The sequence below is a fragment of the Dysidea avara genome, chromosome 2 (assembly GCF_963678975.1).
Source record: "Dysidea avara chromosome 2, odDysAvar1.4, whole genome shotgun sequence".
Lineage (NCBI taxonomy): Eukaryota > Metazoa > Porifera > Demospongiae > Dictyoceratida > Dysideidae > Dysidea > Dysidea avara.
Window position 1 is genome coordinate 10716527 of NC_089273.1, and position 14875 is coordinate 10731401.

Here is a 14875-nt window from a genome sequence, read left to right on the forward strand (position 1 = left end):
TATTAATGGTCAAAAATTGCTTGGCAGTACAGGCCGAAGGCCTTTGAGAGTACCCATATCTTGTTGTTCTCCATAAATCATAAAGATTCTTCTTAAACAATGCCACGGTTGGTGCAGAAATAACATCTGCTGGAAGAGAATTCCACAAATTAACTACTCTGTTGGTGAAAAAATTATGCCTCACTAGCAGCCGAGATCGAAATTTAAAGAGTTTACCGTGGTGACCCGTATTACTCAAAGTGAAAAATGAGGTAGGGTTGATGTCATAGTAACCATTCAATATCTTGTAGGTCTCAAGTAGATCTCCCCTTTGACGTCTACAATACAGTGAATATAAACCAAGTCTCTCTAGACGAGTTTCGTATGGTAAATCAAATAAACTAGGTAATAACTTGGTGGCACGTCTCTGTACTTTCTCTAGGAGATCAATATCTTTCGCCAAGTAAGGGCTCCAGACTTGGATGCAATACTCCAAGTGAGGTCTGACATACATTTTGTACAAAAAAGTCAACAAGTCAACAGAAAAAAGTTTGAAGGACCTTCTTAGCAAACCAAGATAGGTAGTTGGTTCCATTGAATAATTGTTCGTGGTAAGAAAGAGTATTTGTAAACATCGATTCTTGTTGGTAAGTGAAATAGCTTGAGGGAGTGGTTGGAACGAGTGTATAATGCTGATACTGATGGAGGTAATGTCGGCAATAGGGGGGTTGGTTCACGAAGACACAGTTTTCTACAAGCGTCTGGCTTTCCTCCTGTCGACTAAGTGGGGTGATATACTCTGTAGTCCTGGGTTGACTTCGGTGTTGTCTTGGTTTTTCTCTGCTCCGCTCGGCTATTCAGTGCATTCGAGGTGCGCGTTCATCCATTGGTGCTTACACTAGAGCTCCACCACCAATGGATTTAGTGCGAGTGGAGTCCTGCTTGTCAGAGTAACATGTTGGCTGCGATACTCTGTTTTTCTATTGTATTTACAGTTGTCCAGCACGTGTCTTTCTTTGTGCTGGGGGTGGTAGGCAAGTGCAGTCCAACAAGCCAGGAAAAGAAAAGGAAAAATGTAGCATTTTCGGGAATTATTCCGTTCCGTTCCGGAAAGTAGGTATACCATATCACGCCCACCCAACCGCATATAACTGCGTGTTGCATACGCATAAGTGTAGTGTAGCTATATATAGCAAGTTTACTACTAAAGTACAGTAGTCTAGTATCGACAGTGAGTCATGTCAACCACGGATCATGTTGAAGAAGCAAAGGATGCACTTTTTGACACATTTACCGATGCTCTCGAAATTGGTCATGATCTTTGTGAAATTAGAGGTATTTTGATCAGTTCATTGGGAGATCTACCTTTTGCTGTAGCTATCGCGTTCATTGTGGCATTTAATTTTTTGTATACTTTATATGGAGCATTTTTTGTCACCTTTAGAGGAGATATGATTGAAAATGATTGCTACTGTCACACTACTGATAGAGTATTTTATCGTTTTATTACTTTTGGGTGCACATCTGTATGGATATTGTTCTTACTAATGTATGCAATACATTCTGTCTGTTTCCGTAATCACATTTCTAGACGTGATAATACACTAGATGAAAAAAGCCGAGATATCCTTCAAAAATACCGCAAAATTAAAGGAGAGATTTGCGATCGTCAACAGGAATCCAAAGACAAAGTAGTAGCAATAGTGGCTGCTACTGTTTTAAACATTGATCAGTACTATGATACGAAACGCGAATTGGAAGATATGTCGACAAGGCGTGATATAACAGAGTGGAGGGAAAGAAGAAAAAAATCCCGCCTAAAGAAAATGCATTCAAATGTTGATATCAACAATGATATTACACACGAAATCGTACAAGATGAAGCTGCAGCTGTATCGTGCGCAAAGTCACAAACTGATGTAACAGTGCAACCTGATGATGATACACAGCAGCTGAAGCAACAGATACTGCCAAATCAAGATATTTACCAGACTTCACAAGATTTAGAAGACAATAAACAACATGAGACATCAACTGCATCATGGCACCTCAATCAAGGTGATAAAATCCCATTAGTTGATTCAACTGTTAAAAATGCAGATTCCTGTCGGTGGAACTGCTTTATGATCATTAAATTTACTTTACTTGTGTTAAGGTTCGTTTTTCGTTTGCTCATTGTACCTTTGCTCCAATTTCAATGGCTTAGCAATTATGCATGGAATTGCATTATGGATGGTTTAGCAAGAGACTATTGCAAAACAACTACTAGCCAGTACTTCATTGGATTAGATCATTCACTTGTACTTTATGCTGTGTATGTGATGATCTTAGTTACAGTAATGTTTGGTATAATAATTGCCTGGCTACCAAAGGGCACTCCTCAGATACTCTTGCATTATAGTCACGAAAGGAACAGTAAAATTGATTACATTGACATTAAGAGAAAGAAGATTGAATCAAGATAACCTTTTTTATTTTTTTGACTAGTTAGTAATTGTGTACCTAGCTATTATTATTATTATTATTATTTCATGAGTTTCACAGTAAATGACGTACAGTGTACACAAATACTGGTAATAATAACCTGGCTCTAATCAAGAGCGTAGGTACAAAAGCAAACAAAAAGCTAGCTACATTACAACAATTAAACAAGTACAACAAAAAGTCAAATACTCATAAATCGCCTGATTATTAAGGTGGTGCTATACACCACCTAAATATTATTATTATTTGATTTCCACACAGTGTACAACCGGAATAAAAGTCCTATACAAAACCAAGTACAGTGACTATAAAGTTACATTTGAATAACGTCTAATTAGGTGAACTGATGACAACAAAACAGTCTTTTGTATTCATTATTATCATTATTATTATTATTTAAATAAAACACATTAAAGCATATACACAATGAAACAACAGCAAAATAAACAAAAAGGAATATATTATTATTATTATATTAATCACAGAAACATGTATAATACATACATGAACTGGTAAAAGCGTTTCTAGCTCGGAGTGCTACCCACACCCTGAGAGCTGAAGAATTTTTCTTAAGATGGTTGCAGTTCACAAGAGCTGTCTTCTGTAATGAGTAGATATTTAATGTGGTAAGGTTCAAAAGTTCCAAAAAATCCTGACATCTTTTAGAAATAGAGCCAAGAGCTCCAAACTCTACAGGAACCATCAATGTTTTCTTTCGTCATAATCTTTCTAGTTCTTGTCAGCAGCGTTGAAACCCGGTCGGGTCATCCGGGTCATCCGGGTCACATTTTCTCCGGGTCATCCGGGTCTGACCCGGTTTACAATTTATCCGGGTCTGACCCGGATTGGATCACGTGAGAAACGAAATTGTTCGTTTGACTACGTGGAAACTTCTAAACGCTATCGCGTAGTTCTTTCGTGAGCCACGCCCACTTATCGCATTACTAACATGTCAGTAGGTGAAGACCTTTTTTTTTTTTTTTTTGTCTTCAACCTACAGATAGGCTGAACGCTCAAAATGTAGACTCGTTCGCTCGCTCGAGACTAGCCGAAACACGTCTCGGCTTTAATTAATCCGGGTCAATCCGTGTCACATCCGGGTCATATCCGGGTCAGTGGGTCATCCGGGTCAGCAGTAGTGACCCGGTTTCAACGTTGCTTGTCAGTAATCACAATATCTGGCTGCCTAGCTGATATCATTATTATTATTATTTATTTATTTACTTACACTGTAAAAATTTAGTAATGAATTGCTCTGCCACAATACTCAGGGCCGCCTAGAGAAATTAAGGGGTCCAGGGCAAAGAGTTAAAGTGGGGCCCTTCACCCAAGTTGTAAGTTGAAGACCAAAAAAAAAAAAAAAAAAGGTCACAACCTGCTGACAATGACAATAACTACCCATCACCAACCACATCTCCTTATCTATAAGCTTGCTACACTGCTCCTCTGAAGAATACTGTGACTGCTCTATTAGAATATTTAGATCTGACTGCTCTATTAGAGTATATCGATCTTTTAAACAGGTATTCATGGGACCTCCTGGGGCCCCTTTCAGGCTGGGGCCCGGGGCAAAATGCCCCAGTTGCCCCCCCCCCCCCCCCTGTGGGCGGCCCTGACAATACTCACTACTTTTAAGTAGTGACCTTCGTAGTGAACGTCACTACTTTTTGCAGTGACATTCACTACAAAATTAGTAGTGAACGTCACTACACAAAAATAGTGAGTATTGAGGTAGACATTAGTAGTGACGTTCACTACATTTAGTAGTGACGTATTATTACAAGCTACTCCAAACAAGATCACCTGACAATTCCACTAGTAACTTTTATTTTAACCGGCTTCCTCGCATCTGGAATGCCCTTCCCATTATCAACTACCAGGACAATCCACTCAAGATAAAGGCCAAACTTTTAGATTATCTGTGGAATCATTTCACTGCCAATTTCACCTCCAACAACACCTGCTCTTTTTCATTTCTATGTCCATGCTCAAAGTGTTCAAAGATCCCTCACCAACCTAACTTCAACTCCCTTTAACTGTTAACTTCCCCCCCTTTTAAGTAATCTTAGACTAGTAAGTAAACTTTGTAGCTAATCACTGCTACAATTTAGCTTCCGGCCACTGACACAGGATGTCAGTGGACCATCAGTGTGCTGCCATATGTCCCAATTGTATCATACCAACATCTGCAACTTGTATGTATGTAGGTATATGTACACTGTAAAGTTTATTATTATTATTATTATTATTATTATTATATTGTTTAATTAGCAGAGCCCGCCTGGGGCATAAGTGCTAATGTACATTAAAATTAAAAGTGATTGTATAATAATTGCTTGAAGCTGTCAATAGCTTGTTAGTTGATGTCTTGTGGTAGTCCATTTCCAGGGGCGGATCCAGGATGGGGCATTTGGGGCAAATGCCCCCCCCCCCCTTCAAGAAATTGCATACAAGATCGAGATACTCTAATAGAGCAGTCAATTACTCTAATAAAGCAGTCACAATGTTCGTGAGGCAGTGTAGCTTACCTATGAAGCTATAAATAGGATTTTATTTTACATAACAGACGTGATATAGTTGGTAAGGATAACTAGCTATTATTGTTGTGACCTTTTTTTTTTTTTTTTTGGTCTTCAACTGGTTTTCAGCAAGTTTTTTTGGTCTTCAACTATTTTTCAGAAAGGTGCCCCCCCTCTTTCCAAACTCTGGATCCGCCCCTGATTTCATTCTGGTATTGTTCTTGGAAAAATGAGTACTTATAGTTGTCTATTGATGTATGATAGTGTAGGAATTTTTGTTCATGATTAGATCTTGTAATGGTGACACGTGATAATGTTGGTAAGTAATTCAGTTAGATTGTGGATAATCTTGTATAATAGAGTTAATCTAGCACATTTTCTTCTTAATTGGAGTGGTAGCCATTCTAATGATGTTAGCATTTCAGTTATATTATATATCTCGCATATTCCTTCTCCATGGTCGCAATAATATGCACACACTACATTGTTCATCTACACAGGTTCTTGGGCTTATTAGGAGATCCTTTAATATTGACTCTAGATATGTTTATATTTTTGTACAAGTATGCTCGTCCGAATTTGGAATTATTGTGTACAATCTTCAGTCCAACTTAGCCAAAGACATCGACACCCTTGAAAGGTTCAGAGGCGTGCAAATAAATGCCTTCAAGGATTAGCCCACCTGACTTATGAAAGCTGTCTTGAAACTCTGGGTGATCTCTACTACTCTGATTAAAACATTTGAGTACGTACATAAATGGTTGTGACACTCTACCAACCCCTATGAACCTGGCCAGATGGAACATCATTACTGATCCTAGATGTGCTCTTTGTCAAGCTCCTCAACCCACAACAAACCATATTTTGAATGGCTGTCCTGCTGCTCTAGATCAAGGCAGGTATACCTGGAGACATGATTCAGTTTTACAGGTCCTTGTTCATGGGCTCCAACAGCATTTACCTGAAACATTCAAACTTTACGCTGACCTTCCAGGTTATCTAGCTAGTTCCAGCCCCCCTAGTACCATCCCAACCAATCTTTCCTCCACCCTCAGCAGGCCTGACTTGGTATTGGTTTCTAATGATTCCATTTGTTTGTTCGAATTGACAGTACCAACTAATACCCAGCACCATCTTCTTGCTGCTAGAGCTAGAAAGGAAGATCGATATAGCTCCTTGCAATATGACCTCCAGCTTTCTGGGTTAACTGTCAATCTTGTTCCCATTGAAATTGGTTGTTTAGGCCACTTTTTGTCAGAAACAATTGCTCAAATGGCTACTGCTTGTGAAGTGCCAAAGAAAACCATAAGATCCTTGTTTGAGCAGGCAGCTCACATTGCTGTGTCCTGTTCTTACAGAATTTTTAATTCTAGAGCCTCCCCAGGCTGGGATCTTTTAGACCACCTTAGGTAAACTTTAAGTATTATTATGTAGATATAGTTGTTTTTTTTTGTGTGTGTATTGTAATTTAATTTACCTTTAGTTAATGTAAGTCTTGCCAGGGCTCCTGTACTGATCCATCAGCACATGGTACCCCTGTGTCTAGGCCCCTGTATGCTTGTAATGTATATTTTGTCTTAATCATTAAGACGTTTATTCTCTTCTCTCTTATGACTTGGATCGATTTAGATTTTTTTACTTTAAATACCGCTACCACCAGAGGTCATTCTCTTAAACTATTCAAGAAAAGATCGAGATTACTTCTTAGACAAAACTTTTTTAGGAATAGAATAGTCAATCTATGGAACTCCTTGCCTTTCATCATTTCAGTACCAGTAGTTACATCCTTTAAGCAGCACTTATAAAATATTTTTATGAATCACCCAGTTGCAAAGACCTAGGGATTATTTTCACCAACTCATTGTCATGGAGAAAGCATTATGAAATGATTTCCTCTAAAGCTTACAAGTCACTTAGACTGCTACGTAGAGTATTCAAGGATTCGCATTGTCCTCAGGCTAGAAAATCCCTATACATATCATTAGTGAGATCTAAATTGCTATACTGCTCCACATTGTCGAGACCTTATTTGTTGAAAGACATAGACTAACATCCTTGAAAACTTGCAATGGCCTACACTACAAGAACGTTGCAAATCAGCTAGACTAGTTTTACTATATAAAGTACTACATGATTTATTAATTATACCGAACTGTTATCTCCCATTTAAATCTACTGTATTACGGACCCGACACTCACACAACTTTAAACTAGTACCTTACCAACCAAGAATTGATGTATATAAGTATTCTTTCCTCCCAAGAACTGTACCAGAATGGAATAGATTAGATGATGAGATTATTGAGATTGACTGTGTTGAAGAATTTAAGCAAAAATTAGCCCCTTCTATGTATATAGTTAAGTAACTTATTGTAATTGTATATATTTTTATAGTTTAGTATTGTAATTGTATATATGTATATAATTAAGTAACTTGTCGTATTCTTTATTCTTTATTTTTCTTTATTATTAATTACTAGGCAGGCAGCACAGCTGGTTTGTCTAGGATGTAAATCACAGAAAACATTACAATCAATGAGTTAAAGTATGTATGCTACATTGTGTATGTTACAGTTACTAATAATAAACAGTGCATGTGTTGATTACAATTACTATTCATAAATAATAAGTTACAGCATACAGTACATACATATAATTGCTAGTTATAATCAATCAGTGAGTTATAGTGCATATATTACAATAGAAAGAAAAAAGAAAAGTTATGATAATATAGTTATACAATTAATAACTCACGTAGTTGATTAGTAAAATTATCTAGAGTAGCAGCTTCGATAGCAGAAATGGGTAGTAGATTCCAATCACGAAAGGATTTTAGAAAGTAACTATTATGATAAAAATTAGTTCTAGCAGTAGGTATATTGAAGTGAAAATAATGTTGAAATCTAGTGAAGGGTGTGGTGGTAGTGGCTGTAATATAGGTAGGTATTTCTAGTGAAACTGAATTGTGTAGTCCTTGGTATAAGATTGTACATACTTATATAGTTAAGTAACTAATTGAAATTGTACACATGTAATTGCACATCAGACCCCTGGAAGGTCCTGCTGATTAACAATAAATAATAATAATAATAGAATTAATTCAGAAGGTACAAAGGCGTGCTACTAAATTCATACTCTCTGATTACACTTCAGACTACAGGACTAGATTGACCCAACTTGTGATGTATATTTATGAAATATCTGACATCCTCTTTTTCATCAAATCACTTAAAACTCCTAAAGATAAGTTCAATATCCTGAACTATGTCAGCTTCAATACTGGTTCTACTAGACCTTCTGGAATCAAACTACACCACAAGACAGCCCATACCAATGCAGCTATGAGCTCCTGTTTTTTTCGCCTACCTAGACTATGGAACTCTTTGCCAATAGGCAGGTTATATAGAGCCGGCACCCGTTACACTGTTTTGCCAGCTATTTTGCCGGCAGTAGAGGGTATAATACTTAGAATGTTACGTGCATTAAAAAAAACTTGTACAAAAAACCTAAGAAAGCGAAAAAAAATGTCGTCCATGCGAGGGCTCGAACCCGGGCATCCGTACTCGTAAGCAATGTTTGTAACGATTGTACCACTGGTGCTGCAGCTTCATCTACTTTAGTTTCTACCTTATAAACATCCGACTGAAGTGACTTCTATATATAACAAGAGTGAAGAAGAAACCAAAGCTGAACCCTAGGCTACCCCTAACGCTAAGGAACTACTTTTTGCGTCCCCTAAAGTTGAATGCTCGGGGAAACCTACTAGACGCGTGGCCTAAAGTCGAATGCTCGGGGCATATTGGACGCGTACCAACTCTAGCTCGCCTAGACACAACTGGTTTGTTTGATAGTCCAGCAAATTATGGACTTGTGCCGGTAAAATAGCCATTCACGTTTATAACCGGTGCCGGTACTATATCTGTTCTATACCATAATATATTATGCGTATTTTGTACCATACGCGTATGGTACATACCATATGCGTATACGCGTACGGTACAACCATACGCGTATGGTACGGAAAACAGAGGCGTAGCTAAGGGGGGCATTTGTCCCCCCATCACTAAATGATTTTTTTAAAACCTTCGTCACAAGTTTACCAGTATTAAACTGACACGCAAATGACTGTAAATTATGTACACTACTACGTGGTATCACCAGGGGCTGCTAGTGAATGCGCACACACAACATTCAACTCGCTCGCGAATCCATCGAACGAAAATATTAGACACATACTTCTATATTTAGCCTAGATTACTCGCGTGATAGAACATTTTTGAATCTAAAAAGAGTGACCCGCTTCTCCACGGCAGGAGTCACAACTCACAAATGACAAAGGAGACCAGATGACGCTATGAACCTACTGTCTACGAGGTGATAAAGTGTTAGCTAAATAAATGTACCAAGTTTATTTTATCGAGTCGATCACACTGGACCTTTGTAAGTACGGCAGTGCAGTCTGTTTTTACTTAGTCAGTCAGGTGGATCAGTCAAGCTTACAAGTTCTGCTAGCAAGACAGGCGGGATTTCGTGCAATACATGGCATTTGAATTTCGCTGAGTGAAGTGAGTGAATACGTCATCCTGTCAGCAGTATGCTAGGACTGCAGCACAATCTGTGGCTAACGTAAAGTAACCTGTATTTGCACTAAAATATTAGCTCTACCGGACTGTGGATGAATTTGTTGGAGTACAGTTGTGGCACGTGCGATGATGCTCGACAAACATAGCTACCTCGATTGGAAGCAGTCTGTACTGAAATGGTTACGTAGCTAGTTATTTAAGCTGTAATAATACAACACCGTATGTTGGCTAGCCCACCATTGGGTCATTAGCCTTTTTTGCAATTATGAATGATTTTGAGTGTTTCGTGGGGGCATGCCTGCCCCTCCATCACCTTCTGGCTAGCTACGCCCCTGACGGAAAATCGTACCATCTGAGTATAGCTAACCTGGTATGCGTATAATATCAAGCAGAAGGTTTTTGCACTGCCGTACCTATTGGCTACGCCTGATGGCACTCTGCTGTTCGGGGAGGGGGGAGGAGCTAGTCTTTCTGTTCAGTGAAGATCGAGATACTCTAATAGAGCAATCATATATTTTATTATTATATAATTGCAAGACCTCGCACAGCGAGTATAAATGCAATATTCAAAACAAGCTACAGCTAACTAATTACAATTTTACAGTTCATTTATAAGAAGGTTGTTAAACACGGTGATAGATGAAGCTTCAATAGCCTCTGGTTGCAAGTTGTTCCATAGCAGTGGAAGGAAAGAAGCTGAACTTGTATGTGTCAATTCTAGTGAATGGCAGGGTAAGTTGATCTGATTACTGCGATTAAGATATAATTTACTTTACCGCATGATGCAAACCTATTTAAAATAAAGCATTCCTTAAAATAAAAGAATAACATGATATCTCGCATGACTATATATAAGTGATGAAACTGACATGACATCTTGATTTAGGACAATATAGGATAAAAACAATCATGAATTCATCACAATTTTGGCAGGTCCAGTCTTGAGTTGTGTTAAGTCCTGCTGATCTGGTAGGATCTGATGAAATTCTACATTGTCAAAACTAATAAAGGTCAATCATCTGGGTTGGAAGCTTTACGAAAAACATGATAACACCTAGCTGCATACAGTATAAGTCTGAAAAGTATAATCAAAGAAGGGGATTAAATATAATATGTCTTGATTTATACGTAGTTATTGGTGTATATCTAGCTATAACAATGTATCTCGTTCTCTGTTTAACATTTCATTTCATCAAAGCATCTGACAGTTCCACAAAATACATGCAATAGAGCCATCACCCATATAATTATGATGGTTTATGTAAGCACCTGTGGATTATTTTCTTGATGTCTTCTGACTTTTGTACATATTGATTTATTGCCTCGTCCTGCTGTCTACTGCCTTATTTGTCATGGATTTCCATCTTGCATTTTTATAATAAATGACTTCATTTATCCACAGTGTAATTGATTTGAAAGTACACAAGCTGGTATACCGTATATGTTCTTTAGAATATAGTTGAGTTAAAATGACCAGATTTGTGAAAAGGTACCTTTTCCACACATTTTACATACCAGCAAACAAAATGGCGTAACACTTGACTCCTTACACTGATAAACTTGCTCTTAGTATCAAAATGCAGATAGATACTAGTAGCTACTGTACACTCATGGATAATTGCATACAGGCAATTATAAGGTATATGTTCAAAAACTTACGAAACCCCGAAGTTCAAAATATACATGGGTCAAATTTTGTCTGTGAAAAAGGTACCTTTTTGCAAATCCGGTCACAAATTATCTAGCTGTTGCATAGCAACTGCACACACTGACAACGTATGGTAAATTTTAATTTTTGTTTCTTCTTCCACACAGTACATTGTGGCTGCAATTGCTACACATATATTGTTTCTTATTGGATTTATGATCCATTGTTGATACAATGAAAATTCAAAAACTAGGCCATTATTACAAATGCTACTCCTCCTTCATATCTATAATAGAGTTAATGATGTAATGTAATGATGTGACATGATGTAATATAATGTAATTTATGCATACCTGTAACATTAATATTGTGTACTGTAGTTGTAAGAGTTAGTTGTTATTGTGTACTTTCAGTTATTGATTAATAATATTATATACAGTAGTCTGTTTTGCCTATAAATGGTCTACCTACACTTCCCTACAATTAGAACAATACCCACACATAATATTTATGTGTTTACAAATACTCCTGAAGATAGTCAAAGATTAGTACAATAATTAAAAGCTATATAGAGCGATATTACCCAAAACTCTACTAGGGGTTTCTCCGCCGGCTATACTCGTATATATGAACTTTGTAAAAATGTGTTTGGGTTTAAAGGTGCCCGATTATCCCTTCAACATAAAACAAGAGCAGTATGCTCCTTGTCTTACTCAGAAACTGAAATTTGAAGTTTGATCTTCTAAAGCATTATTTAGGACAAAAGACATTGATTTCTTTTAGGCTGTAGAATTGTGCCAGCATATTGATATTCATGATTTTTCAATGAATATAACTGGAATGCATAGTGATCAGTGTTGGGCAAGTTACTTTGTAAAAGTAACTAGTTACATATTACATATTACTTGCAACTGAACAATTTAGTTACAGTTACATATTACCCATAAAATAAAGTAACTGTAATAATATTACATATTATATTACTTTGTGTCCACAGCCTTAAGCTGTCACGTGTAAAACTACTACCTTATCACGTGACATGATTGCGCTGTTGGACAATATGCAAATTTTGGTTATAAGTAAGAAGCTGGTGAATAAGCTTCATTCAGTAGGCCTCGTTACTTCGCTGTGGCTAGTCATTACTCAGAGGATAACTAACGAGATTAGTAACTTCGTTACCTGTAGTAATAATATTACGTAATATTAGACTCGTTACAGTAACTATATTACTTAGGTAACGCGTTACATTTGTAAGTAAAGTAGCTTGCGTTATATTACCTGTTTTTATAGCGCATTTCGTTATATTACTTTGTTACCACAAAAGTAATAATATTACGTAACGCGTTACATAAGTAACGCGTTACTCCCAACACTGATAGTGATATATTTATTTTATTTATTTATTGATTGATTAGCAAACACCCGACAGGGTTTTTACGCTAATGTACAAGGTACGTACACATAAGTGCCTAGTTTAAATTACAATAACATAAGTGCCTATAATTTAAGTTACAATAATGATTAGTACTAAGTTACAATAAGTGCTAAGTTACAATAGGTGCTAGGTTACAACTAGTGCTAAATTACAGTAAGTGGTAAGTTACAATAAGTGCTAGAATTACAATGAGTACTAAATTACAGTAAGTGCTAAGTTACAATAAATACAATAAGTGCCAAGTTACAGTTATAAAGTAGGAGTAGTTGATTGTTTAAATGTTTCAAGATCAATGGTAGATAGATTTGGGATACATAGATCGTTCCAATGAGGAATAGTTCTGGGTAGGAATGAATAGTCTAAGAGATACGTGTTTACTGAAGATTGTATATGATTAAATTTCTGATCATGATGGGCTCTGGTAGCAGTTTGATTTAATGATGGCAGACAGCGATTTGGGACCAATAATAAATGATTAACTATCTTGTACAATAGAATGAGGCGTGCTTGCTTTCTGCGTTCTTGTAAAGATGGCCAATTTAGTTCATTTAACATGTCTGTGATACTGTCACGGTGGTGTCTGTTCCAAGGCTTATTTAAGACGAAACGAGCAGCTCGATGTTGAATCATTTCAAGTTTAGAAATGTCATTTTGGTGGTGTGGGTCCCAGATGGCACAACAATATTCGATAGATGGTAGCAGAAATTGTTTGTAGGCATATTCTTTGAAGTGTTTATGACAGGAATGTAAATTTCGCTTTAGGAAACCAAGTAATCGATTTGCTTTGTTGCATATGTAGTCAATGTGATCGTGCCATGAAAGTTTATTGTTCAAGTAAACTCCAAGATATTTAATCTTTTCTACTGATTTCAAGGGCACTCCATTCATTTGATATGTAAATATTTTGGTGGTATGGTGTGTGGTAACTTGTAAGATGTTGCATTTAGATTAGGGCTCAAACGAGTATTCTATTATTCGAATATTCGGAGAATATTCGAATATTCGAATACCATTTCTGGTATTCGAATATTCGTTTCAACGGAGATATATAATATCAGTGGTAGAATACATGGAAATTCTTTATCCTACATAAGCATATCTATGACATAAGTGATCGAATCATGTTGATTCTGTATTGTATTAAAGAGACATCTTGTACAACCGCAGGGTTATTGATATTTCATCCATATCAATGCTGAAAAAGAATATTCGAATATTCGGTAGTTGTGAATAAAGAATATTCGAATAGTAAAAACCACTATTTGTTTGAGCCCTAATTTAGATACATTAAAGTCCATCTGCCATTCATTTGCCCATTTTATAAGAGTAGTTAAGTCATCCTGCAGAATCTTCTGATCACTTGGTGAGTGTATAGGCCTATAAATTAAAATGTCATCTGCAAACAGTTGCAACTCACTATGTATGTTTGTAGTTATGTCGTTGATATATATTAGGAAAAGGGCAGGTCCAAGAACTGAGCCTTGGGGGACACCAGATGTTATGTCACAAGATATGGAATAACGGCCTTCTATTACTACTTGCTGTGTTCTGTTGTGTAGAAATGATTCAAACCATTCCAGCAAACTTCCTCTCACTCCATAATACTCCAGTTTGTTTAGAAGTCGAGCATGTGCAACCTTGTCAAAGGCCTTGGAGAAGTCTAGTACTGCCAAATCTACCTGTAGTTTATTGTTTATTGCTTTGGCTATATCATTGACAGTCACAAGCAGTTGTGATTCACAGGAGTGATGTTCTCTGAAGCCGAATTGATTTTCTGTAAAGATGTTGGTTGACTCTAGATGTTTCATTAATTGGCTGACAATGATGTGCTCCATGGTTTTGCAGATTACTGAAGTTAGTGATATTGGACGGTAGTTTTTGGGATCTGATTTGTTTCCTTTTTTATAAACTGGTGTGACATATGCATGCTTCCATTGAGTTGGTAATCTACTGTAGCTGAGAGACTGTTGGAAGATGTGGGTAAGCATAGGTGATATCTCTGCTGCTGTGGCTCTTAGGGCATAAGGGTGTAACTTGTCAGGACCTGGAGATTTGTTTGAATTACCGTCATTTAGTATATTGTAAACTCCTTGTGTGGTAATCTCAAAATGTGGCATAGATGGATACGGAGAATTGGACTTAGAAGGAAAGTTATCAAATTGTTCTGTGGTAAATGTAGATTTAAAATGTTCATTTAAGATATTTGCTTTATCTATTGACTCTGTTA

General features: G+C 37.0%; 2 protein-coding genes across 2 annotated transcripts in view; both read left to right on the forward strand.

Moving 5' to 3' along the window:
• LOC136246596 (uncharacterized) overlaps nt 1-14875 on the forward strand; it is a 166566-nt gene that overhangs the window by 16778 nt on the left and 134913 nt on the right. The gene's annotated exons all lie outside the window — the stretch shown is intronic.
• LOC136246588 (uncharacterized) lies at nt 986-3256 on the forward strand. Its single transcript, XM_066038084.1, has 2 exons — nt 986-1314; nt 1424-3256. The coding sequence occupies exon 2, from the start codon at nt 1431-1433 to the stop codon at nt 2442-2444; it is 1014 nt and encodes a 337-aa protein (XP_065894156.1). The 5' UTR covers nt 986-1314; nt 1424-1430; the 3' UTR covers nt 2445-3256.